At 46.4% G+C, this 27500-nt stretch overlaps 1 protein-coding gene and 1 pseudogene across 1 annotated transcript in view; one reads left to right on the top strand and one right to left on the bottom strand.

Moving 5' to 3' along the window:
• The window catches only part of LOC147024391 (uncharacterized), a 17293-nt pseudogene extending 2842 nt beyond the window's left edge, over positions 1 to 14451 (top strand).
• The window catches only part of LOC147024390 (nuclear pore complex protein Nup50-like), a 57859-nt gene that overhangs the window by 6815 nt on the left and 23544 nt on the right, over positions 1 to 27500 (bottom strand). Inside the window, exon 4 of the mRNA XM_085884268.1 lies at positions 22146 to 22320. Coding sequence (XP_085740394.1) covers positions 22146 to 22320 — 175 coding nt within the window. The remainder of the gene's footprint in view (positions 1 to 22145; positions 22321 to 27500) is intronic.

Genomic DNA, 27500 nt, shown 5'->3' with positions numbered 1-27500 from the left:
GGCAGGGGGTGGGAAAGGGGCCCCCTTGGTCGCACTATCTCAGCGCGGGGGGAAACAGGAGGGGGTTGCTGATGCTCGGGGTATAGAGGATCTTTATTATCCCTGGTGTGCGTCTCCACCTCGGCCAGGTCGCGCTGCCGGCCTCCCTCGGGCGTGCAGCTCCCGGCACCGACGCGAGCACCCCCTCGTCTGGTGTCGCCGCCTTTCCACAGCTCGTCCCCTCCGTTCCGACTCCAACGCACACGACGAGCAGCTCCACCGCCCGCGAAGTCTTGACCCTCTGCTTCCGACTCTCCTACTCTCCGCCTCTGGACTCTCCGACTCTGGACTCTTCTTTTGACTCTCCTCGTTCGACTCTCTTCAGCTTCTCCAGCTACTGCAGGCTTCGGGCTCCAGACTTCCACACGGCTCTGACTGACGAACACGGTCCTTTTATCCCCCCATAGCTTCGCCTTTGACCCCCTCCCTTCGACCTTTCACCTCGCTCCCCATTGGCCCGAGAAAAAGTGGGCGTGAAGGCTTTTTGATCCACAAATTTGCATATATCGATCGTCCTGGAGGCGGGGCCAAATCGCCCCTCGCTCACCGATTGGACGGCAAAAAGTGGGCGTGTCGTTTTTGATCCGTTTTTGAAGCACAAAATCCGTGATTTTGTAAACGCTGTTCGACGCGCGCTCTGCACGAGTCCAACACCGGTACCCACAGCGGGGCAAGAACGGTGGCGATGCTACGGTTGCGAGGTGTGACGGGAAGGTCGTGGCGGTTGTGGTGAAGCGGCGTTGTGGTTGGTGGTTGATGTTGATGTTGTGGTTGTGGTGGTAATCATGGCGGTTGGTCCAAAATAAAGATAGTAAAAGAAAAACGGCTATCCTGAAGAGTCGCAGCTCGCATAAATGACATGTATTCCCACTAGACAACGGGTTTGGACCTAACTACACATGTACTTGCCGAGATACCTCACCTAAGGGACCTGAATGGTGGTTTGCGAATTTGGTAACCACAACACTACCCCCTTCCCTTTTTACAGACTCGTCCCGAGTCGTCAAATTTTCGTGTGCCATCATGTGTAGTTTTCCCCTAGTACATTTTACCTACGGATCCCTGAGTGCGACATTCATGGTATTCGTGTCCCCAAAATAAATAACCTGAGGGCTGCGTAACTATCAAAACAAACTCACTCACACGGACGACTTAAATAAAATTGCCGGCGCTAGGACAAACATGCCGGGGGCGCACTCATATTTACAGTACATCTTAACCTTAACTTACAAATTTTACACTAAACCATGGCCCAGGATCATTGAACTCTGCAAAAGAAAAGCAGTTAGCAGGGAGCCAGGCTGCCCGCATGCAGTCTCTGGCTCAAAACAATGCAGGTAACAGGGAACGTGGCTGGCTGCTCACACGCAGTCCAAGGCCTTCCCTTTTTGAACTGAACGCAGTGAACCACAACGGTGCACGGGCTGCACAACGTAGTCTCCGTGCCAGCTCAAGTGGCACACGCAATGAGCACAACGAATGGATGGATGGACACAAACACGGTGCACGGGCCGCCACTGCAGGCCCGTGTTGTAGCTGCCAACAGGGCAGTTCTCGCAGCTTGCAAACTGTTGCTTTTACGATCCTGGCGCACATGGCAATGAACAGGGGGGGCAAAGCAAAAATTGAACGGGGCTGGTGAACGTGGGCAGTGGGCATGGCATGGCAAAGGTGCAGGCAACACAGCCCGCAGAAGAAGGCCGCTGCAGGCAAACACAGCCGGCAGATGAACTGGCCGGCACAGGCCTCGAAGAAAAACAGCCAGCAGATGAACTGGCCGGCACAGGCCTTGCAGCACAGCAGCTGCAGACGATCCAGCCGGCACAGGCCTTGCAGCAAAACAACAGCTGCCGATGAAGTTGGCCGGCCTCTGCCTTGCAGCAACGCAGCCAGCAGATGAAGCTGGCCAGCCTTTGCCGTTCAGTGGAGGTTGGTGGAGGGAGTGCGGTGGTGCTGGCCACTTGGAAGGCGGGCTCGGACCTACCTACCTGTCTCCCTCCCACCTATCGCCTTTGCCTGTCACTGTACATACCCACTCCCTTAATTTGTCAAACCCTAATTTAGCCCCAGCTTAATTTTTTTTTTTTTTTTTTTTTTTTACTCCCCCACTATAAATCGTCCCCAAACCCCCTTTATCGTCCTTGTTCGGCTAACCTATCCTGTCACCTAGCCTACTCCCAACCCCTACGTTCCCTTCCCGGAGGGGAATAAGGGAGAGCTAACGTCCTGTGTTGAGGCCCAACGAAGCCTCAGAATGGCCTCCCCAGAGTTCGGCGATCTAACCCAAAGTGGGTCCAGCGGCCCACAACGACAGCGAGGGGATGGATGGTGCGGAGGGGTACATCTCCTAATCTACCCTAACCATTTACTCTTAAACTACCCCGGGGCTTTCAACAAGCGCCTCTCGCTTAAATTATTGGTTCTAACAACCCAGATTCCCGTCGCCTGTGTTGGTGTCCTTACAATTTCGGGCCTCGCCCCCCAATTTTCTCTCCGTGCCCTCACACGGTCTCCTGGCTAGGACACGTGGCTCCCTTTGGCAGGCACGACCCTCTGCCGAATCTCCCGCTATGGCACCCCCGGGCACTACACTGCCTCCGAGCCTACCAGCTCCCTAACACCGGGGAGTGCCCCCCATGGCACCTCCCCTGAAACGCACACGTGGCAGGCCGGCCTCCCGGGCCCCTTTCCGAGGGTCACCCGTGCCCACAACACTGCCCACGCGGCTAATGGCGCCCCGGGCCCCCGCACCAAGCAGGCGCACCCGTGCCCACTACTCTATCCCGGCCCCCCATGGGCCCTTGGCCTACCACGGCCGACTAGCCTGGTGCCCGGGGTACCCACTCAGCGATACTCACCTTTCGCAGCCACGCTCCCAAGCCCGTCAACAGGGCTCCTGCACCCCTCCAAACGGGTTTCGAGCCTACTTCCCCACCAACAACAAAACGACCTCCAATTTGTAATTTAACAAACCCCCTAACTCACTCTACACTGACCCCGGGGTCCCTTGGGCGGGAGTCACTCCTCCCCCCAATCACTCATCGCACCATGCATTCCCCATTTGCTCCAATCACACAGACCCGCTGGCCTCACTCACTCAACAAGTGCTCACCTCATGCTTCCACTTCACTCACCAACAACTCTTCAACACACACACCACTGAACTCTGCCATCCTTCTAACTACATCCCCTAACTAACTCGTGCTCCCACGTCGTCCCTTATACTACAGCACGTTCCTTTTAACACTACGTCGCTAAACTACACCCCCTCTACACATCCACAAGTCTGTCACTGTCTCCAAAATAATCCCATTTTATTTCCCAACCTAAATCTGGCTACAATCCCTCTAACTAATCCATTCCACGGACTCCATGAGGACTTACCCCTGCCCCATGGAGTCGGTCTAGCTATGCTAACCCTTCCCCCTAACTAGTTTCCATCCTGTGCCCCGGTAAGGGGGTCTTTCACCCCTTGCCCAGGAATCCTTTGCACCCGAAAGTGAGGCTTACTGTCCCCTTTTTTTTTTTCCATGCGCAGCACCTGCGCGGCAACTCAGAGCTCGCGCACTTTGCACCTGTCCGTGACGTCATGCAGCTGCACGTGTTCCTCGTCCCTCCTTGGACGGTGCCATCCGGCAGAGATACCCCTCCTGCCGGATTCCAACCCCACGTGCAGCCATGACGTCACCGTGCGCAGAAAAAAACACAAGCCCCACGTCTCGAGGGGTTCCCCACGCGAACACATGTGCTTTGCCCGTTGGAGCTTAACACACACGATCGCGTGGAGAACCCGTCCGGTCCAAATCCGTAGTCCTGCCTAAACTTTGTCCGTCCGCGGGATCGGCAAATCCACCGCGTGCGTTTCCGGACCGGGACTTCACTCTCGCAAGCGAGCACGTGGCGGTCTCGTGCGTTGCACAGCACGAACCGCGTGCTCACTGCTGGGTGAACCCGGCACGGTCCCCGAAACAGCTACAGCCGCTACTCGGCTTTCTCTCCTCTGTCGCCGTCTCCATTCCACACACGCATACCTGCGTGTTACGACGCACACAGTCCACTCCATCACATTCACACCGGGAGATGCGGCTGCGTGCTCCCGCATGCCAACCGACATCTCCCTCACATACCGCTCTCTCACACACACGGTCTCCCTTGCACACAGCGACCTTGCACACGGCCGTTCACTCACGCGTGCGGGGGGCACTCACCCGCGGTGCCTCATCCACACACGCGGGGGCACTCACCCGCGGTGCCTCACTCGCACTCCGTGCCTCATCCACACACGCGGGGGCACTCACCCGCGGTGCCTCATCCACACACCGTGCCTCACTCATACACGCGGGGGCACTCAACCGCGGTTCCTCATCCATACACACGGCGACACTCACACACGCGGTCTCTTCCACACACGGTGCCTCACCCACACACGCGGGGGCACTAACCCGCGGTGCCTCATCCACACACCGTGCCTCACTCATACACGCGGGGGCACTCAACCGCTGTGCCTCACTCACACTGGCCGTTTCACTCACACGCACGGCCTCACACACACGGTGCCTCACCCACACTCGGCGTGCTGGGAAGCACGTACTCTGGCACCATCGCCACAACACCACTCACACACGGGGTCGCTTCCACACACGGGGACGCACTCACACCTTGCACCACACACATAGGGACAACCACACTGGGGATTCGTGTCCCCACAAGGGTCTCCGGGGCCTCTACACCCCCCAAGCTCTCCGTGCACTCGTTCACAGCACCCGTCCCCTCAACCTCGCAAAGCACGACCGAACTCACCTGGTCGTGACTCTCCTCAAGGGGGCATACTCCCTCCCCTCGTTCCTGGAGGAGGCCATCCAGGTGCTCGCACTGGGTCTCTACCCAGTCCGCCAGCTCACCCCCATTGTCCTCCACTACCTCCGTGTGTGTGTGCGCGACACTTACCCCGTCCTCACCGTGCAGTCTCTCCTCTATCGTTCCCTTCCCGGCTACCGTCACTGCCAACTCTTCACCCTTTACCTCCCTTGTCTCAACTATTATTTCCTTTGTCACGGCCTTCATGCCCGCCTGCAGGCATCGGCCCATGTTCTGCGTCTCCCCCCGGAGCTTTTTCGTTTCTTCCTTCATGTTTGTTTCCATTTTAGTTTTCATGCGTTTTATTTCGTTTGTGAATGTATCCATCTTTTCGTTTATTTGTTGTGTATTCGCATCCATCTTTTCGATCATTTTCGCATTCATCTTTTCGTTCATTGCCGCCAGCATGGCGCATAGCTGGGCCATGTTGGATGCACTCAGCTGAGCCGTTTCGGCAAGGGTTGGGGAAGGGTTTTGGTGGAGAGGGGGGGGGGAGGTGTCATACACTGCGGCCGCTGCCGCACCCATTTCAGGTTCTGGGTTCAGTTGGGCGAGTCCGTGTTCCTGCACAATCAACATTTCCTGCACGGGGATTCCATCCTGGACCATGGACTCTACATTACTACACATATACATTTCTAATACCCCCGGCTCCCGCTCGCCTTGAGACGCCATCTTGCTTCTCGTGAAGGGTTAATTTCGCTCGCTCGTAATTTGGAGGGAATCGGGGGTCGCTCCTCTCACCCCTGGACCGATTCCCGTGAATTTAGCCGGAGACAGGAGAACCCGTTTTCCTGTTCTCCGATACCAGTGCCGCGAGGAGGGCGATGAATTTGTATCGCACGACCTGACACCAGTGTTGCGGATTTCGCGCCCGCCGGCGTGCTGACGGCCACGTAACTCGAATCGCGGCACGTCGCCCACCGGATGGACAATCCAGTCGTGACCCTCTCGGACTAACGCCGGGAACCAGTCACGGGTGGACCTTTCGGTCTCACCGCGATCGAGCCAATCAGCCCCCGCGTGGGATAGGGTTGCTCGCCAAATTCGACCTACCTAAGTACCCATGCGGAGGGTAGACCGGGCGATCGCACCTCGCCGCAGGTCGACTTCGGACACGGGCCACTTAAGCGACCCGTTCCGTACTATCAGAATAACCGAGCAGTGTTATCGTCGACCTCGACGGTTCGATTAATTATCGGGCGTATTCAGCCCACTACCAACCCTTTACGTGAAGCAAGATGAGGATTCAATGGGAGAAAAAGACGAAGCGAAGCGGGAGAACAGTTCAATAATAAAGCACATTTATTCGCGGCACACGGGAAGCACACATATTCAATTCCACCAAAAGCACACAAAAAAAAGAAAACACAATTCCATTTACACAAAAAGCAAATATAAAAGCGAAGACAATGCAGAGCTAATACCGACTACCGAGCACACGGCAACACTTATACAATTCTACTTCACAGACGGCGCCGACAACACATACCCAAAACCAAGGAAAAGAATACCCCCAAGAATGAGGCGGGCCTGAGGCCGAGACCGGGTCGCGCCTACCCGTCTGGTGATGAGACGCGGAGCGGCGATGGCGCCCCAACTCCGCGGACCTCGCGGACAGTGTCTGGCAGGGGGTGGGAAAGGGGCCCCCTTGGTCGCACTATCTCAGCGCGGGGGGAAACAGGAGGGGGTTGCTGATGCTCGGGGTATAGTGGATCTTTATTATCCCTGGTGTGCGTCTCCACCTCGGCCAGGTCGCGCTGCCGGCCTCCCTCGGGCGTGCAGCTCCCGGCACCGACGCGAGCACCCCCTCGTCTGGTGTCGCCGCCTTTCCACAGCTCGTCCCCTCCGTTCCGACTCCAACGCACACGACGAGCAGCTCCACCGCCCGCGAAGTCTTGACCCTCTGCTTCCGACTCTCCTACTCTCCGCCTCTGGACTCTCCGACTCTGGACTCTTCTTTTGACTCTCCTCGTTCGACTCTCTTCAGCTTCTCCAGCTACTGCAGGCTTCGGGCTCCAGACTTCCACACGGCTCTGACTGACGAACACGGTCCTTTTATCCCCCCATAGCTTCGCCTTTGACCCCCTCCCTTCGACCTTTCACCTCGCTCCCCATTGGCCCGAGAAAAAGTGGGCGTGAAGGCTTTTTGATCCACAAATTTGCATATATCGATCGTCCTGGAGGCGGGGCCAAATCGCCCCTCGCTCACCGATTGGACGGCAAAAAGTGGGCGTGTGTCGTTTTTGATCCGTTTTTGAAGCACAAAATCCGTGATTTTGTACACGCTGTTCGACGCGCGCTCTGCACGAGTCCAACACCGGTACCCACAGCGGGGCAAGAACGGTGGCGATGCTACGGTTGCGAGGTGTGACGGGAAGGTCGTGGCGGTTGTGGTGAAGCGGCGTTGTGGTTGGTGGTTGATGTTGTGGTTGTGGTGGTAATCATGGCGGTTGGTCCAAAATAAAGATAGTAAAAGAAAAACGGCTATCCTGAAGAGTCGCAGCTCGCATAAATGACATGTATTCCCACTAGACAACGGGTTTGGACCTAACTACACATGTACTTGCCGAGATACCTCACCTAAGGGACCTGAATGGTGGTTTGCGAATTTGGTAACCACAACAATATATATATATATATATATATACACATCTATATACATATACACATCTATATATATTTTCATATACACATCTATCTATATATATATATATATATATATATATATATATATATATATATATATATATATATATATATATATATATATATATATATATATATATATATATATATATCAGGGACAGACAGCCCAAGGGGTGGATGGATTTAAAGGGTTTTTTTAATTTTATTATTATTTAAAATTTTTCTTGCAAACAAAGTCACGGCTCGTGGAAGAGGAAGCACACTGAGTGAATCACAACGCAACAGAACAAAAGGAACAGCAGAAGAGGGGGTGGGGGCACACCAACAGCAGGCTTGAGGGACAAAATAGAGATGGACTTTGACAAATAATGGGGGTGGGAAAGGCCGGATTTACCATGTGGGGGGCCGTGGGCACAATGATTGTGGGGGGGGGAGGCCAAAGTTGGAGATTAATCAACAACTGAAATTATAACTGCTTTTTAATCAACAACTGAACTTGTACTTATAGATTTGGCAGATCCTGATCAGGAATGATTTGGAATATATGCTCACAAATTACAATTAAATCTGACAAGATGGATGGATTGTTATTGATATGGCTGGTGACTTATCTATGAGCTGATGACTTATCTATGAGCTCATTCTAAAATCAAATCACAAAAATGCTGTTGCTGTAAGAGTAAGAGATAGAGATGGACTAATATAAGAAAATAACAAACAACTGTCATTAATCATACGACGAACTTCAATTAAAAATCTTCTAACTTCTAAAAACCCTCTGGGCAAGAGAAATCCCAAATGGTGATTAATAGCCGACTTCCAGCGACTGCAAATATACGGCAGTGTCATCCACATCAATTAACATACACACGGTGCCTTAATCAATGGACAAACTTCCTGCGTGACTTCACGGCAGTGAACTCGGATATGATACTGTCAACCTGCATGGAATTGAGCACATCGGATTCGGTTGAAATGATGGTCAGATTGACCAGTCTCTGCTGCCCCATCGTGGAGTGAAGATGGTTCTTGATAAGCTTAAGTTTCAAAAACGAGCACTCCCCGGAGCAGTTCGACACCATCAGTGAGAGATAAATTCGAAGCAGCACTTCCACATTTGGGAAAGTATCAGTGAGTTTTCGCTCGATGAGAAAACTGTACATCTCGAGTTCAGTACGGCCCGAGTCTGGCTCTGATTCCATCATGGCTTGGAACTGAATCATTTCATCTGTGAGGTCAGGTGATAGATCTTCCCGATACAGCTCGACGAGCTTCGAGCATGACTCTCGAATCTGCTCCACTTCAAGTTGAACAAGAGCACGCAGGAATCCAAATCTGTCATTCATCTCGCTGTAAGCATTTGTACGCTTTTCCAACTGCGACAGCATTACGTCAATCACTGTAATGTATCCACTGATGCAAAAAGACTCCTTGGCATCTAGTTCTACTTCTGGAGTGTGTCCGTAGTCCAAGGGAGCAAGGCGGACATTACGCTTTCGTCTACGCGATCCACGAGTGAATTCCTCCGTACCTGAGCGCTCCACTCCGTCAACAACGAATGTATCAAACTGATCGCGTAGTGACTGCACGAAGCTCGCCAGTGATTTGAGGAGCTGCACGGCTGTGTTGAGATCGGTAGCTTGCGCCTGAAGGGTTTTACTCGTACGATCAAATCTACCAAGGAAAGTAAACCAGAAACCAGCATACAACCCTATCTGGAGTGTGCACATCGTTTGCTGAAGTGTCTTGGCGCTGTTTCTTGTTTCACTATTCAGTTGTTCATCGTTTGCGATTTCACCGAGGACATCCATGATTTCGCTGTAACCGTCTACAAGAGTTCGAGTTGCATCATAACGAGTGTCGCTGAGGCGCTTTGGTACTTGCAGACCTTTTGCTTTCAGGGTGACAAATAATCTGGTGTAGCGTGACGTGGAAGATGTAAAAAAATACATACACTTGTTCCACAAATTCAAAGAATGCTGCTGCAGGTCTACAGCATCCCACGGCCGACTGACCGACTAAGTTCAGTGAGTGTGTCACGCATGGCACAAATATTGCGAGAGGGTTCTGCTGTTGGATCATTCCCTGCATCCCGTTGTATCGGCCACTCATATTAGATGCGTTATCGTAAGATTGTGCTCAGCAGTTAGCGATGTCCAATCCAGTGGCTTTCAAAAAAAATCCAGTAATGCCGTCACTTACTGGAGTCCAGTGTGTCCTGTGTTGCTCAGAAAGGTCATGAAACGCTCCACTGGAGCCTCGTTCTTGATGCATCATAGAATAACTGTGAGCTGGTCGATGTGGCTTACGTCAGGAGTAGAATCGACTGACACAGAGAAGTATTTTGCCTCTTTCACACGAGCGACGATGTTATCCAGAACAGATTTTCCGATGACGGAGATGAACTCATCACATGTCGTAGATGATAAGTAGTTGGTGTGGCCACTACCTTGGTTGGCATATTTCTGAATGTGCTGCGCCAAAAATGGATCGTATTCTGCAAGTAATTACATTAAACCAAGGTAGTCACTGTTCATCTGTGACCCAACAATTTCATCCGATTCACAGAACGCTAGACCACGCTCAGCGAGAAACGATATCACGCTCACACTTCATTTCAGCACCTCCCTCCAATAGGACGCAATCTCACTCACCTGTTTGACGAGTTCAGTGTCCACACGACCTGCGGATGTTGCTCTGTCTGACAAGCGGATGATATTCGCACAATGTACATGTGAATGCTCATGCACCTCGATAGAATGACTGGCATGCTTCCAGTCATTGAATCCTTCCCCGCCCAGGGCAGTAGCGCCTCCAAAGAGCTTGCAAGCGATGCAGTACAGTTTGCCGGTTGATGTGGAGAAGCAAAGCCAGGACCTTTTCACAGACTCTCCGTTTTGTAGTCTACGGTAAAAAAGATTCTTGGAGCAGCAGCGTTTCCTCCCTTCAACGAACTGTATGGATGAATCAAAGGGACCAGTCAAATTCTGCAGGGGCTCCAAATCTCGTGAAGCCCAGTAGTCGATCATCTCTGACGACGGTCACTCAGGAAGCCAACATCCAATGTCATTGGCAAAGCCAGGTCCACGATCAGTCAGTATATTTCGCGCTTCTACATCTGATGCATGTTCTTCATCAGTGGAACCTTCCGAGATGTTGGGTAAATCTTGACGCGGGGGTTGCGTTGCCAAATCCACTTGTTCTGTCTCTTATGGTGTTCCAGCCCCTGTCATGGACGGATCGCCTGTTTGTGCAGGAGTGAAAAACTCTGAGATTTTCCGGGTCTTGTCGATGACGGCCTTGTGTCTTTCATCTTTTTCCTTGGAACGTTTCTGCTTTTGAGTACCACTGTAATATTTCCGTGGAGCCCTGGATTTGTGCCTGTCATCACCGAAGCCGCTCATTGTGGTTTCTGCAGCTGGTAGGTACCGAGTAACCGAGATATCGTCAGAGTGCACGTGGGACATACCAGAATCACGAACAAGTATGTTTCACACACCTGGAACAGAGAAAGTCACACCGTGTTACTGTGCTGTGCACGCCAGTAAGCAGGGTAATGACAGCGTTCCCTGCTAGCCAGTTTCAGTGTGTACAATACTACCCCTGCCGGCCGTGTGCTGTGCTGGCTTGGCCTAGTTTTACCACGTCGACTTTCACCTTTTCACCTCTCCTCTGGCTGGACCTCTGTATTCCGTCTGTGCTTGCTGGACTCTGGCGGGCAGTGCCCTAGTTAGTTGGCCACGCTCAACCATCCGAAGCATCGATGATCGATCCAAAAAAGATCCGAATGTGGGCCCCCAATGCCCGAGGCTTGCCCCGGGAATTTTTGACCACGTTGGATCCGTTCTGTGGACCGTGGAAGAAACGGCTTGAAAAAGCCAAAGCTTGAAAAGGACCCTCACAATGATGGACAATTTTGAAAAGATATCCTTACAAAGAGTTTACAATCTTCATTCACTGACAATAAAACTTTGGAAGCACATTTTCAAGGGATTTTCAAAATGTCATCAAAATTGTGGGGGGCCCCGGGGCCATGGCCCCACCTGGCCACCCCTAAATCCGGTACTAGGGGTGGGGAGGAATGAGGGGCAGGGGAATATGGAGGGGGTGGACAAGATGGATAAAGAAGCAAACTTTCAGAAAGAAACCTAAAATTTGGAAGGAGGTGGGTTTGGGAGTGGGGGTGTGAGTTAACCGTGGTTTAAAAAAAAAAAGCTTTTTTATGAGTATCCAGAGTCGGAGTGGCGACCCATCTAGGATTGTGCCTAATAACCCAGGAGACTGCTTCGGCAGCACCAACGCTCTGCACAGACTGTGGTCCCAATGGATGGATGGATTAGTAAATTGAGTGCAGTGTGTTCAAACAAGTGTTTGAGAGAGGAATGACTTGCGAGCGGTCGAAGCACATTGTAGGGATCAAAACAATGTTTATTTTCAGGTTTTCTCGAAGTGTGAATGAGTTTTTTTGGGGGGGGGGGTGGAAATAGCTCCTGTGAATTTGCTCATGGGGGGCGACTTTCAAATTGAGGGGGTGGGGGAGAGCACGATGGGGGCTACTCTTTGTTGCCAACTTCCTTTTGTACACTATTAAGCACAAATGTCATGGCAATATATGATTGACTGTTCAGTTACAACCACTAGTCCTTAGGCTAGTCTGAAAAAAAAAATTTAGTCGCCAAGTCTGGCATATTATGTTTTTTGTTCTTATTTTGTCGGTTTGTACAGTACAAAAAATATTGGACCGGGGAACCTTCTCAAAAAGTGTCCAAACTATGAGAAAAATGGCATTTTCCAAAATGGCCGCCATCAATTTTCACGAAATTCATTTTCAAATTATCTCAATTTCTAAACCTGCTAGAAATAAAATTTATGTGTCTAAACTTAGGTTTTTGGTGTCAAAGAATCCAATTAACTACATTTGCTCATTTGTTTATGAAAAAAAAAATCAAAATGGCCACCATTTTAGTGCCAAACGCATATTTTGCGACACATATGTCGATCCAAAGCGATTTTCAAAGATAGTGTGTAAATATATTATATTTTATTTACTATTTATATATTTGCAGGTATGGCGAACATAAGATGGGATGAGTGTGTCTGCCATGGGTACAGTTCTGCACCAGGGAAGGAACAAACCTTCACAGAAGGAGCCTGGACAAAACTATTATATGTGATTCTGCAAAGCGATGAAAAGACCATGTGTATGATCAACTTCGTCCATACATTGAAGGAACTCATCCACTACCAGTCGAAGTATGCAGTATCATCCGTCACCAGCATTGCTACAAGTCCTACACATTCGAGAAGGGGATTTCGATAGTCGAAAGGAAAAAAGCTGCCGATGCGACTACCACAGATGATGGCCAAGGATGCTCGCCACAAAAAAAGACTCACACGCTCTTCTGCACCCCATACAGACTTAGATAAATGCATTATTTGTCAACAACAATTTGTGAAAGACACAAGATCGTCACAAACTACACCCAGCAAAACCATTCACACTTCAGACCACAGTAGAGAAGTTGAGCGAAGCTGCCCAAACAAAAGGAGACACATGGATTCTGTATCAGTTAGGTGGTGGTGCGCGTGGTGGCGATGATGCGATTGCTGGTGATGTTCTAAAACATGACTCCTGTTATAATAACAAGTACATCAAAGTTGTCAGGAGTCAAGTGATGACTCCGATGACAAGTGGTTCTGGTGAAGCTACTGAAGCATTTCATGACATTGTTTATTTGATACAGAAGAATGTAGTTGAAGATGTGGTCGTGTGGGACATGGGTACAGTGCGCGGTTTGTATGCTGCATCTCTCAATAAACACCAAGTTGATTCAGATCAACATCCAAACTTGATCAAACACCTTAAGGAAAAGCTAGTGAAGCACTTGAGAGACCCACTGGTTTTCCATAACCAGCCGCAGAAGAATGTGCCACAACTTCTCTTCAATTCTGGGCTTGATGTCGGAAAATTAGTGCACGGTTTCTGAGCAGTGACAACAGTGTTACAAGAAGAACAATTCGAGAAGAAAATCACTTCATCAACAAGTGATGTCCCAACACACATGCACGATGCCTTCATGCTATGCAAATTCATCGTGAACTAAAGAATGTGGCGAAAACAGAATGGCCACCAACACCAGAGGACTGTACACGTGTCAAAGCAAAGTCCATGATGCCACCTGTACTCTTTAATATGATATCCTGGATCTTGTCCGGTCGTGGCGAATATACAGAAGAGTACACTGATGTTGATGAAACCCATGAGACGAAAGTCATGTCCATATGCCAGGACATTCTGTATGCTGCTAGGAATGGCCCTGTGCCAACTGCAAAACATGTGGCTCTCGCAATGGCAATCCGCAGAGTCACTGGAAGAACAGACCTTGTAACTATGCTCAATGGCTATGGCCACACAGTTTCTTCGAGTAAACTGCAGGAGATCGAAACAGCTATTGGTGAACTTCGTCAGCATGATGGAGAAGAGAAACTACCTGCGAATATTGTAAAAAAAATGTTCCAGTGTCTTTTGTATTTGACAACAATGACTTCAGTGAAGAGACACCGTCCGGTCACGGCACAACTCATTGTACCAACAGAATCATCTTGCAAGCCAGAGTTCTCACGGCCAAGTCTGAACCGAAGAGCCAAGGTCAAAATAGCACAGGGGTTGAGAGGCCTACACACATGAAAAAACCAAGGTCCTTACCATTTGTTGAGAGGGCCCTACTTGATTACCCATGTGCACCTCAATGTGGGCCAGACCGTGTCATTGATGCAGCAACCATTGTTACAACTGCCACCATGTCGCTTGACGGGACACATGACTTGGATATGGCATGGCTGTTAGCACGTTTTCAACTAGACTTGTCGACCCCTGACGAGATATATCATCAGGTATGTAACTAGATCATACATTTCAAGATTGAAACAAAGTCCTCAATAATATCATCTTAATAATGTACACTCGTTATGTCCATTGTATAACATAGCATCACATATATGTAGATTTCCTGTGTTTCTTTCTGTTAAAAGGTAGTACTGGACTGGCTGGAGCCTGGCTGGAGCCGCACCAACCAGATGTTACAGAGCAGTGATGATGTTTGTCTACCTCACAATGTTGGGTACATGCCGGTCATCAATGAGTCGCCCAATGACCTGGCCACTGTTCTGACAGTCCTCTCTAATGCCATGGAGGTGGTTGACACAGTGGACTACACGTATGAGACATCAACTGGGGATGGACAACCGTCTGTGATTGTGACCATTGACCAGGCTGTGTATGCCAGAGCAGTAGAGGTAAGCAACAATCCACACCTGAAAGATGACCTTCACCGGATAGTTTTACGACTCGGAGCATTCCATACCGGCCTGAAACACATGGATGTCATTGGCTGTCGCTATGGAAGTGCTGGACTGCGTGATATCCTTGTAGAATCTGGCGTTGTTGTTGAAGGCAGCATTGATCAAGTGCTGAGTGGTAGACACTACAATCGAGGCATCAAAGCATTGAAGACAGTGTATGAAGCTATGTGGCGTCTTCGATGGGATGCCTATTTGAGGTGGTGGAATGACGAGGATTTACCAGAATCCCCTGAACTTCAGTTGTCGGTGTCACAGTTCCGGGCAGAACTGTCACTAGTATCAGTTGAGGATCTGATTTCATCGGCAGATTTCTCAAATCTGAAGGAAGAATTTGATCGCTTCACAGAGTCATGTGGTCCAAATGCCCAGTTCTGGTCCGAGTTCATTGACATGGTCGGACTTCTCCTGTGCTTCCTTCGTTCAACCAGGACAGGCAACTGGCTTATGCATCTGGAATGCCTGCAAGAAATGTTGCCATGGATGGTAGCCTATGACCGCACCAACTACAGCCGCTACCTGCCAGTGTACATACTGAAGATGAAATGCATGCCAGAAACACATCCAGATGCCTACGAAGAATTCCTAGCTGGAAACTTTGCAGTTCAGCGCAAAGAAGGCAATGCATTCAGCAGAATTGCCCATGACCAGACGATAGAAGTTATGATCAACAGAGAAACAAAGACCAGTGGATGTTTGATAGGAAAAACCCTACGTCACGAGAGCGTCAACCAATGGATATGGACTGCGGCTGACAAGGCACAGTTCTACCAATGTAGTAAGGATTTGAGTGGTATGAGTAGAGCTGGAGTTAAGATGCACAAAGATGGCTCAACAGCCCGAGTCAAGCATGATGAAGAGGTCATACAAAAGGTGATGGCAACTGTTAAAAATCTAGTAGACCCCTTCACTCACCAGGAGGTGATCACCCATGTTGCCTCGGGAAAACATGCAACACCTGGAATCAAGACGGATCTCCTGACTGCAGGCCAAGTGGGACTGAAGGAAGTTCATACATTTGCTAATGATCGACTTAACCCAGATGGTGATATAGACTTCCACGATCCTCTGCCTAAGATAAAACTGAGAACATTTGCATCATTCACTCAGAAAACCAAGGAAGTCACAAAGAAAGATTATCACCAAGAAACAACAGCCGTCTTCGCACAGCTGTATGATTGTGGACAGAGAGGTAAAGTGAACCATGACGAATTGTTGTCATATGAACTGACGAGTGTTCCCAGATCTCTGGCAGACCCAGACGGTGCCAAGCTAAGTGCAGTAAAAGCAGATCTGCTGCACATACTGAGAGATGAAGCAGAAACTGTACCACTCCCTCTGCCACCAAACACAACACACATAGTAGACGCTATAGCTGTACTGCAGTCATTGGATCCAAAGAACACGTACGATCATCTGGCACTGCAGGTTTTCAAGTTGCTGCTTAAAGGAACAGGGAATGCAGCCATTGTTCACTGGGTTGTGGATACATATCCATTGGTCTCCATAAAGCATGCCGAGCATGCACGGAGAGATGACGTCATAGGTGTACTCCACTACAGCATCAAGTCTGGGAATCAACCAGTCCCCAAGCAGTATAAGAAAGCTCTACGATGTGGACCCTACAAGGAGGAGCTCCTCACGTTCCTGCTGAAGACGTGGACAGATGATGGAGATGGTGAATTTGTTACACTGCAAGCTAACAGAACAGTGTACGTTACATCGGGCAAGACATGCGTCCGCTTAGCCAGAAGTGATGCAGGATGTAATGCTAGCGTGCCACAAGATGACCTCACGTGTGACCATGAAGAGGCCGACACCCGTCTTCTCCTGCATGCGAAACATGCCAGCTTAGAGAGCGATACACCAATCCTGATCAGGTCACCTGATACTGATGTCTTGGTGCTGTCGGTTTTCCTCTGTTCCAAAGAACAACTACCACTGCTCTTCAGAGTACAGAAGAACAAGGCGTGGTCACACATCAATGTGACGAGTATTGCTGAAAATCTAGGTCCTGATGTATGTGCTGGTCTACCTGGAATGCATGCATTCAGTGGATGTGATTCCAGTGGATGTGATTCAGTGGATGAATCAAGTAGATTCGCTGGACATGGAAAGAAATCATCACTGAACCTTCTGGAAGGAAATGACGAATTCTGCCAGGCCATGAAGACACTTGGAGAGAACTTTGATCCAGATGATGAAACACTGAAGCAGACAGAGAAGGCGATATGTCACCTGTACCATCCATCGCAACGTAGCAACACAAATGATGTATGCAGTGAAAAATGGAATAGACACAACAGATATCACCAAGCTACCTCCATTCCATGACAGTGCAATTATGCATATCTGCCGAGCGAACTATCAGACTGCTATCTGGAAGAGAAGCCTGGAAAGAGAAATGGAAGCCCCTTCCCCGCATGGCCACAGTTGGGCTGTACATAGAGGCGACATATCCATTGTTTGGATGTCCAAACCACGTGCACCTAGTAAAGTGCTGGATCTCGTAAAGTGTTCTTGCAAATCTTCCACTCCGTGCAGCACGAAGAAATGTCGATGTCGACAACAGGGACGTGCGTGTATGGTAGTATGCATGTGTAGCGCCGACTGCTGCAACACGGAAGATGTTGCCACAAGTGACGACAGTGACATTGAATGAATGCATTATTTAGACATTGGAAGAATGCATGTACATATGCTGCAGAACAATTACACTAAATGAGTGCATGTTCTGGTACACAGAGTATTTTGTATGATTACCTGCCGGTAGGCTAGTGTATATATATATATATATATATATATATATATATATATATATATATATATATATATATATATATATATATATATATATATATATATATATATATATATATATGATTGCGAGTTATTTGTCTGAAATGTATAATAAATACTTTTTGTTAAATTCGTCTTAGTCATATTTCCATAAAACATTCAAGAAAACAGTGATTGTAACAGCATTTATACAATATGGAATATGCCAATCTGGAACTTAACGGCAATACAAAAATGAATACAAACAGCATTGTATCACTATCCCAGAATATCCATTATGAAATGGTATTTGGAATTTATATGCCTCCATTTTGACTTATTTGACAAAAATAAATGAATATAGGTAGTTGAAATGTATGTAATTGGATTCCTTGACCCCAAAAACTTAAGTTTAGACAACTAAATTTTATTTCTCGGAGGTTTAGAAGTTGAGATAACTTAAAAATTAATTTCGTGAAAATTTATGGTGGCCATTTTGGAAAATGGCATTTTCCCCAAAGTTTGGACACTTTTTGAGAAGGTTCCCCGGTCTAATATTTTTTCTACTATATAAACCTACAAAATGAGATCAAGAAAATGTATATGCCAGACTTGGCCACGAAAACTCATTTTAAGCCTCTCCTGAAAAATAGCCTAAGGACCACACCAGAGTAATAAATCCCAGTCACTCTTCACTCGTCATGTTAATCACCCTGAAAAAGAAAGATGTAATTGAGAAATGTATTTGTAATTAGCTCTGAAAAACAGACACAATAACACCTGTGTCCATCCAGAAGATGATCCAACACTGAACAGTTTACGTTTTGTATCCCAATGATGGGCCGGATCTGGATCCGGACCTGTAACAGAACCTATTTGGCTTGTTCTTGTCACCTAACCAGTTCTTGTCACCTTGTCACCTAACTCATCCACTTCGTTTTGTCATAACCCATCCGCAACGTTTTGAAATATCGTGTTATATAATAGTTTTTGACCCAATCTTTGAATGGTGAAAAAAACTTCAAAAATTCTTGTATCCAGATACGGATTGTCACTAAAATCGAATCAATTTGTCTTTGACACCCAACATGTGCACGATGTTTTGGCTGAATCCATCCATAACCGAGATATGATACTGTTGCGGGCCGGGGTCTGGTGTCGAGAACGACCGCAAGGTGGGGGAAGTTACGTCGTCTCCTGCCAGACTGCCGGAATTGTAGGCCGTCGCTCACGGATAATTCAGTGAGGCGGCGGGTCGCTTAACCGACCGTGGACGCCAATACCTCCACCACGTAGTGTAGCGTCTTTTTGTCTAGAACCAATTTACCTAATTAACCATGCGGTGTCATCCACTGGGGAACCAGCCCTCGGTACACTTTGCCCGAACCGGATCACTCTCCCAACTACGGTAGAGTACCAACTACCAACTGCGGATCAGATGCAGCCGAGCGGAACTACCAAGGATGTACCGGCTAGAATGAACAGATTATCGGGGATAAAGATCCGGCGAAAACTCAGATCCGAACCATGCTGGACCAATGAAGGAAAAGACGAAAACGAACTGGGAACATTTTGACAATGATTTATTTACACTAAAGCATGGAAATGTATGTGGCACAGGAACAGGTTTATTGGGAATGTTATGCAGGGGAAGATGAGAGAAAGATGTCGTGACAATTTTACAGCAACTTAAGGCCCAGTCACACCTTGACATTTTAGCCAGCAATGGCAACGTATCAAAATGTATGTAAAACGCTGGCTTACGCTGAACTTTTGATGTTTTTTTTAAAGATTCGGATGTATTCATAACATATTAGTAATGGACACAGAACGTTCGTTGTCTTATAGATAACTTATACCAACGAATGCTTAGCCTGTTGTCGGCGTTCACAACCTATGCCCAATGATAGTCGAACTTATGCATAGCACGCTGCACGTATCGTCGCCTATTAAAAGACTGCCACACAATGATTCAAATCATAACCGGAGAAATGGAAGTGTCAACATCGCAGTCACACCTTGGCGATCTTGCCAGCGTATGCCGACCTCTGAAAAATGTGTCTAAAATGCTGGCGCACGTCGAATACGGTTATGGGTAAGTTTGGTAAACGTGAATAGAACGCTAAAGTACACCATCATATGTCGTAGTAAGTGGAGTACGTCTTGAAATTTTAAACGTGTTAAAAATTTTACGATGTACTTGCCGTATGCCTCACACGTTCCGCATGCGATGGGAATAAGTTGTACGCATGATATGCGATCATTCGCACACGTCGACAAAAGTTACTTGTAAGTTACTTGTAAGTCGAAACACGTCGAGGTAATGGTTAGCGTCAGTGTTCCAGACTCCCTGTTTTTTAAATTCTTTTTTCTTCGGTATGACGTTGATGTTAACACTTCGATTTCTAGTGCGGTTATAATATTATATAATTAATAAGCTGCCGCTCAACGATTTAAATCATAACCGCACGAGAAATCGAAGTGTCAACATCACCGTCATACCGAAGAAAAACAAAAAACAAAAACCAGGGAGTCTGGAACACTGACGCTAACCATTACCTTGACGCGTTTCGACTCATGAGTAACTTACAAGTAACGTGTGTGGACGTGTGTCAACGATCGCGTAACGTGCCTACAACACGTTACTCATAGGTTAGAAATAAGTTTCGGGTACGCTAAACATTACCTCGACGTGTTTCGACTTATGAGTAACTTATAAGTAATGTGTGTCGACGTGTGTCAACGATCGCATAACGTGCCTACAACTTATGGCCAGCGTAGCGGAACTTGTGAGTCATACGCTGGCATAAGTCGTAAAATTTCAAGCATGCTAAAATTTGAGGACAACCGCAAAGTACAACGATGAAAGCCAGCGTACTACGACGTATGGCAGTGTTTTTCAGCGTGCTCTCAATGTTTCCAAAACTTACCCATAACGTATTCGACGTATGCCAGCGTTTTAGACAAATTTTTCAAAAATCGGCATAAGCTGGCTAAAACGTCAACGTGTGACTGGGCCTTTACAAAGGAGACACAGAGCAGACTTGTCACGAGAATAAAACAGGCAAGATTTACAATAATCAACTCATAACACTTATGCAGTTCTACTTAAAGACGGCGCCACACACTCAGATGAAAAGAAACCCAGATGTTTGCAAAGGACCCCCACAACCAGAGAGGGAGGTGAGCTGAGATCGCAGTTCTCTCGGGTACCTGAACGTTGGAGGGAAGGGGTGTTCCGTGGTGCGGCACCTGTCAATGGTCGTGCGGCTCGGTCCACGGCCGCTCGCGTGGTGACCGTGTCTGCGAAAGAGCCCGGGTCGAGTAGAGTGGAGTCCGAGGCGGGGATTAGGGTTTCCAGCTCGCTCCCAAGACGACTCACTTTCCAGCTCACCAAACGACTCACTTTCCAGCTCACTCACTCTTGAAATGAACGACCCCCAAAGAGCGCAACCACTCCACGACCTTCCTCCTTTCTGTCGCTATCAGCTGACGAACTGTCTCACTCCAATGCTCCGCTCAAGACGACTCACTTTCCAGCTCACTCTCAAGACGACTCACTTTCCAGCTCACCCGACAACTCCGAACGAATGGTGTCGTAATTTATCGATCTCCCACAGCGGGGAGGGCCTTGGTGAAGCCGACGTCACTGTTCGCCCTGATTGGACGGGGCTTCCATGGGGCCGCCCTTTTTGGGTGAGATGTCGGCCATACCGGGAAGCCCGCTCACTCCGCGTGTCCGGATTCGCCAAATAGGTACTACACAAAGATTCTGCCTTGGAAAGCGAGCCGCTGGTTAGGCGAGTAGGCGAACACGCGCTTGTTCAGCCCATGCGAGAGTAGCAAGCGAGATGAAGGTGCGAGCAGGCAGAGTTTACCGTGGGTCGTCGTGGATGGGATATAATGATTTATTAATCCAACTAAAAAAAAAACATCGCAACGCACCCGTGTCTTCCCACGACACACAAGGAGGGGTTGTATCTACACATATACTTAATGGAATAACTTTGGGACAACTCTATATTTGTATGCATACGGTTCCTAGAATCGTAACAATACTATATATCGGTTTTAGCCCGATCACTCAATGGTGAAAAAAAAAAATCACTTAAAACATTCTCGGATCCGAATTCGGATCTTGACCAAAATCTAATTATTTCGTCCTTGTCACACACACACAACCTGTCCACCAAATTTCGTCTGAACCGTCCACACTTTTTGATACATCCTGTTCACATACAGATAAACAAGTGAAAACAATCACCACCAACCTTCGGTGGCGGAGGTAATGAGGCAACAAAGAGAAAATTTGCATGGACAGATGTACGTACGTCCGGACAACCCAAAAACAATGCCACCGGCGACTTCATCAGTGGAGGTATAAAAACTCACTAAGTACATAAGCATCGTGAAAACTAATTTTATACATAACATTGTTGGTTATCATAGGCTATTTCCCTTACCTGTCGTGAAAGAAGTATTGGCAAAGGCCGAAGTTTCTGTGCCAGTGCAGTTTGGTATCAAACTATCACGACCATTTGCCAGGGGTGAGCCAATCAACGATGAGCCAACGAGAGAGGAGGAACTTCCCGAAGAAGGACTGAGTCCTGTAAATCCTTTAAATGCTCCAGAAGTCCCCTATAATGACAGTAGTTACAAGTCATAACTGATTACTGAGAAAATAAATTTTAAAAGGGCTAAATAACAAACCTTTTTATCAATCGGAGCACTTTGCCCCACCCCCCGGCCATCCCCCTCTACAATTTCAGTGTGTTCACCCTCCTCCCTCTGATAATTAATTACTTTACATGCATAGACATGTATCAACATAAACTTCCTGACCCCCCCCCCCCCCTTTCCATTTAAAGAAACATGACAAATCCATTTGCACGTTGTGACATTACCCGAGTATCAAAAATCATGCAGACAGAGCAAGTAACATACTCGTGTGGACACAAGGGATCCATCATTTTGTGTTTATATAAAAACCAGCATGGATCTGCACACTACGCTCGCCTCTCGACACACCATTAAAGATTTAGTGTCTCGTCATGCTTTGCACCAATCATAATACTGTAAAAACATTTATTTTGTCCAAATTTATTTGAAATGTAAAAAGGTCCAAGTGATCGAACACTAAATGGTCAACGTTCTAATCTGTCTAAATGGTATAAGGGGTCTGAATGGTGTTCAGGTCTTATGGGTCTAAAGGGTATAAAAGGTCTAAACGGTGAAGAGATGCAAGGTAAAATGGGTATTTTGGTGTCCTTTGGGTCTTCTAGTGCTTTTGGGTGCTCAGGGTCTTAAAGGGCCTTTAACAGTTGAATCGGTCTCAGCAGTCTAAAGCGTCGAAAGGTACATTCCAATGTTATGAAATTAATCGACAAACATGTGTGACATCATGGTGCAACCATAATTCAAACAGTACATATTTATTATGCATATAGTCACACGGCTTCAGGGGCTGACGGCTTCACGGACTTACAGATCGTGTTTTCATTTATTGATACGTACAAGAAGGGTACCAGTCACTGATGGGCTCATCGACGTCTCACCTCAAATAAGTGTGTATTGGTAGAAAAGGGAATTCAGTGTAAATATTCCGTGTGCAGATATCGCAGAAAGTGGAGCTGGTAACCTTGGCAACCTCGTTCTATTCCACAAGCAAAGATTTCCAATCCATGCTTGTTGTACCTCTGAAGTAACAACTTGGGAGTGAGGGTGATATTACGAAAGCTTGGGTGGGAAACTCATTTAGTCATGTTTGGGGCCTACCGCCTCATGGAAGATCACCAAAGTTATTTCCATGCTAACCGACCACCTCCAGGCAACTATTGCTCTCCACATCGCTTCTTCAGTCCCCAATTTTCCACCTCTCTCTATACTCCCCATAGCTTTGCTTTCTGCAATTACCATTCAGTATTTCCCACAGCATTTCATTCTGGTTTCCCATTCAATAATCCATTGATCAGTTGTTTTAGTTTCACTTTGAGATATCAGTTTCGATTTGTCATCAACTTGTGATGGAATGAGAATGGTGCACAAAAAAAATGTCAAAAATTATATTCGAGGGAATCTTTTTCGATTTTCTAAAGAGTGTGGAGGGGTCTAAAGTGTTTAAAGGATCTAAGGGTCTTAAATAGGTCTAAAGGCAAAAGAGCAAAAGTGGTCTGAGGTGTTCAAATTGTCTGAAATTGTCCAAAGGGTCTTAAAAGGTCTGTAGGTCTGAAGTGTCAAAAGGGGTATTAAATGGTCTAATGGGGTCTTACAGGCTGTACAGGGTGTAAAGGAGTGAAACTGTTGTGAAGAAATGACTCCATGTTAGTAAACTAATTAACTCTGGAGTGCAACATGGCAATAATGGGCCAAATGACCTCCTCATGACTGTTCAAACCACCTATTTTGGTTCATCGTGGTTAAAAATCTGATTGTAGAACGTTTTGTCATGAATCAACTTTGGGAGCTCAATGCAGTAAGATCACAAACAAAAACCATTTCGCTTTTCGATAAAGAGATAGACAACCTATTTTCCTGTTGCAGCATCTTCTTCCTCTTCTCAGGGAGGTAGGATCCCTTGTTTTTTCTTCCATCGACCAGCTTACAGTGAGATCTCTCGCCAAAGCCATGGCTAATTGAGCATTTCTCTATCAGAACCTCATTCAAGCTTTATGGGAAAGCTCACCCCGAAACATCCAAAAAGTCATTTTACAGCTCATTTTAACATGCAGTGAAAAAAAGGTCGTTACATAATGGCTCTGAAAATGCCCCCCTAATCCCCTGTAAGTGTAAAACTCAACGTTTAGACACACACACACACACACACACACACACACACACACACACACACACACACACACACACACACACACACACCAAACTTTAAACCCCAACCCACACGCGTTACGTCCATCATTTTTTAATGGCCCCTCAGATAAGACATCGTTAAGAGGTTGGAGAATCGATATATATATATATATATATATATATATATATATATATATATATATATATATATATATATATATATATATATATATATATATATATATATATATATATATCACCTGGGTATACACCGGCCCAGTACACTGGTACTCACTTCGCCGACCTCGGAAGGATGACAGGCTAAGTCAACCCCCTGGTGTATTAATTCAGTGGCCGAACGGGGCTTGAACTTAGATAAATAAAATGTATATCACCTGTGATTGATTACTGTGATAGTGACCAGAAAACATTCGAAAAATGAAAAACAAATTTAATGGTTGCCAAGATTACCAGCTCCATCCACAACGATAATTCTCAATAAATTCCCGTTTCTACCAACAATACACACTCCAAAAAAACAAACAAAAAAAAACTTCTCATTTGAGGTGAGACATCTACGATGAAATTAATCAAACATCTCTGATCAATTTACGATCAAAAATCAAATCACGATGTTACCATGGTTCTTTTAAACTATGTGATGCATGTATATTTGGTGAAGTTCGATAAGATGGCAACCTTTTTTTCTACAAACACTTTTTTTTACCCTTGAGTTACGTCTTTAGATGAGCAGTAAAATTACCTTTAAATCGATGTGTGGATTGTATTTGTACTATGTTCGGTTTTTGAATGATTCACGCATTTGAGAGGTCACGTGACTCTCGCCGATTTTACTGATCATGGTAAGGCCTCAATTGACAGTTATTTTTCCACATTTGATACTATATTTGACGATCAGAGGTTACCACCTCAACAAATACCGGCATCTGGGTTGAAATAAAGCTATATATATATATACACACACACACACACACACACACACACACACACACACACACACACACACACACACACACACACACACACACACACACACACACACACACGGGCATCAGCTCACAACGCTCACCTCTCTGCATGTCTTTGCAGAGATCGACGTCACAGATGTGCTGTGTTGTCATGATTTACACCAATCATAAGTATACAAACATTTTTTTTGTCCAAATTTATTTGTAATATTGGTGATACTATATGTATTTGTAATATAAAAAAGGTCCAAGTGGTCTAAATGCTCAAGGGTCGAAGCTAATTTGTTTGAAGGGCGTAAGGGGTCTAAATTGTGTTAAGGTTGAAGGGGTCTTAAAGGGTCTTCAACAGTCGAAGGGGTCTCAGCAGTCTAAAGCGTCAAAACGTACATTCTAATAGTACACAATTAATAGACGTACGTGTGTGAAATCAGGGTGCAACTGACGTTCAAACAGTACGTAATTAATAGACATAGTCACACAGCTTCACTGTGAAAGGAACATTCCAATAGTACGTAATTTATGGACGTTCATGGAGTCTGTAAGTAATGTTCAAATAGGACGCGATTGGTAGGCATATAGTCTTCATGGCTTCCCGGACTGCTTCACTCATGGCCTCACAGACCGTGCATTTTGTTTTTATATATAGATTGATGATCTAGGCCCTATATTCTCGGGCTTGCAGTGCAGCTTCTACAAAAACCAATGTGTGGAAGAAAGACAAATTTAGTGAACATTTCTGATTGATTGGTTTGTTTTTTTTGTTCTACAGCGTTTAAAACCTTCATTTTATTTCAATTGAATTATATATTTGAACACTGGAAAGCACAAATTGCCTTGTTAGCACTTCAAAGAAAAAAAGAATAAATAAATAAATAAAAACAAAACTTTAGTTTAACAGTACTTGGACAAAATATTGCACCATCTCAACCAATCAAATATGCCACTCCCAGCGTTGGGGAATATCGACATGAGACATAAATCACAATCACAGGTTGTAGAAGATATCGATTGATTATACAGAAGAAAATATAGAAAGGTAGAGTTGAAATGACCCATCCCATGTCTTTTTTTCTCAAGACGATTTTTTTTTTGATCTTTCAAAAAACAAGACAAGTCCGGAGATTTTTCGATATAATTTTTCATATCGATATACCAGCATTGGAATTCGGAAGATACCGGTATACTGAAAAAAAATCGACATGGAGAAAAACAAAACAAAAAAAAAACTGGGTACATCAGCAACAAATCAAAGAAAGGTGTTTACAAAAAAAAAAAATCGACATGAAGAAAAACAAAACAAAACAAAAAACCGGGTACATCACCAACAAATCAAAGAAAGGTGTTTACAATGTTTAAATTCAAACACGATTCAAAAAGCTTTGATGCACTTGGCGTCGCAGCTAAATATGGAACAGGAACAATAAAACGTATGATGTTAAGACTTAACATAAAATGGTACTGTATGTTTTAACATTTCACCTTCAGCATCTGAGCACCCGAACAAGCAATCGGGTTTTTCTTTGCCCTTGTGGCTGGTTTTAAAGCAATTGCCAATTGGTTATTATCTCCGCCACCGAAGGTGAAGGTAGTTATGTTTTCACCCCTTTCTGCCTGTTTGTTTGTGTGCAGGATCTCAAAAAGTTGTGGACGTATTCGGATGAAACTTGGTGGAAATGTTGGGTGTGTAACAAGGAAAAATTGATTCAATTTTGTTGAAGATCCGGATCCGGATGTGGATCTGGATACGAGAATTATTTAATTTAAAAAAAGTGATTCTTCACCATTGAGAGATAGGGCCAAATACAATACAGTACTGTATACCATGATATTTCAAAAATGTATTGGGCCCAAAATGTTCTCATGGAACAGGCATTACGTGGTAGAGGTAATGAAATCGTCAATTTTCATCCAATTGACCTGAATTTTTTTATGATTTGCATATTGGATCACTGAATTGGTTTACCAATATAATTCTACAGGCAGATAGTTTTGAGGTCAAAAGGTCAAGAGTCACAAAAGTCAATT

This window comes from Eptatretus burgeri, chromosome 6, assembly GCF_056783735.1.
Source record: "Eptatretus burgeri isolate ZD-2024b chromosome 6, Ebu_testis_v1, whole genome shotgun sequence".
Classification (NCBI taxonomy): Eukaryota; Metazoa; Chordata; class Myxini; order Myxiniformes; family Myxinidae; genus Eptatretus; species Eptatretus burgeri.
Note: the sequence above shows the minus strand (reverse complement) of the source record. Positions and strands in the feature narration are given on the sequence as shown.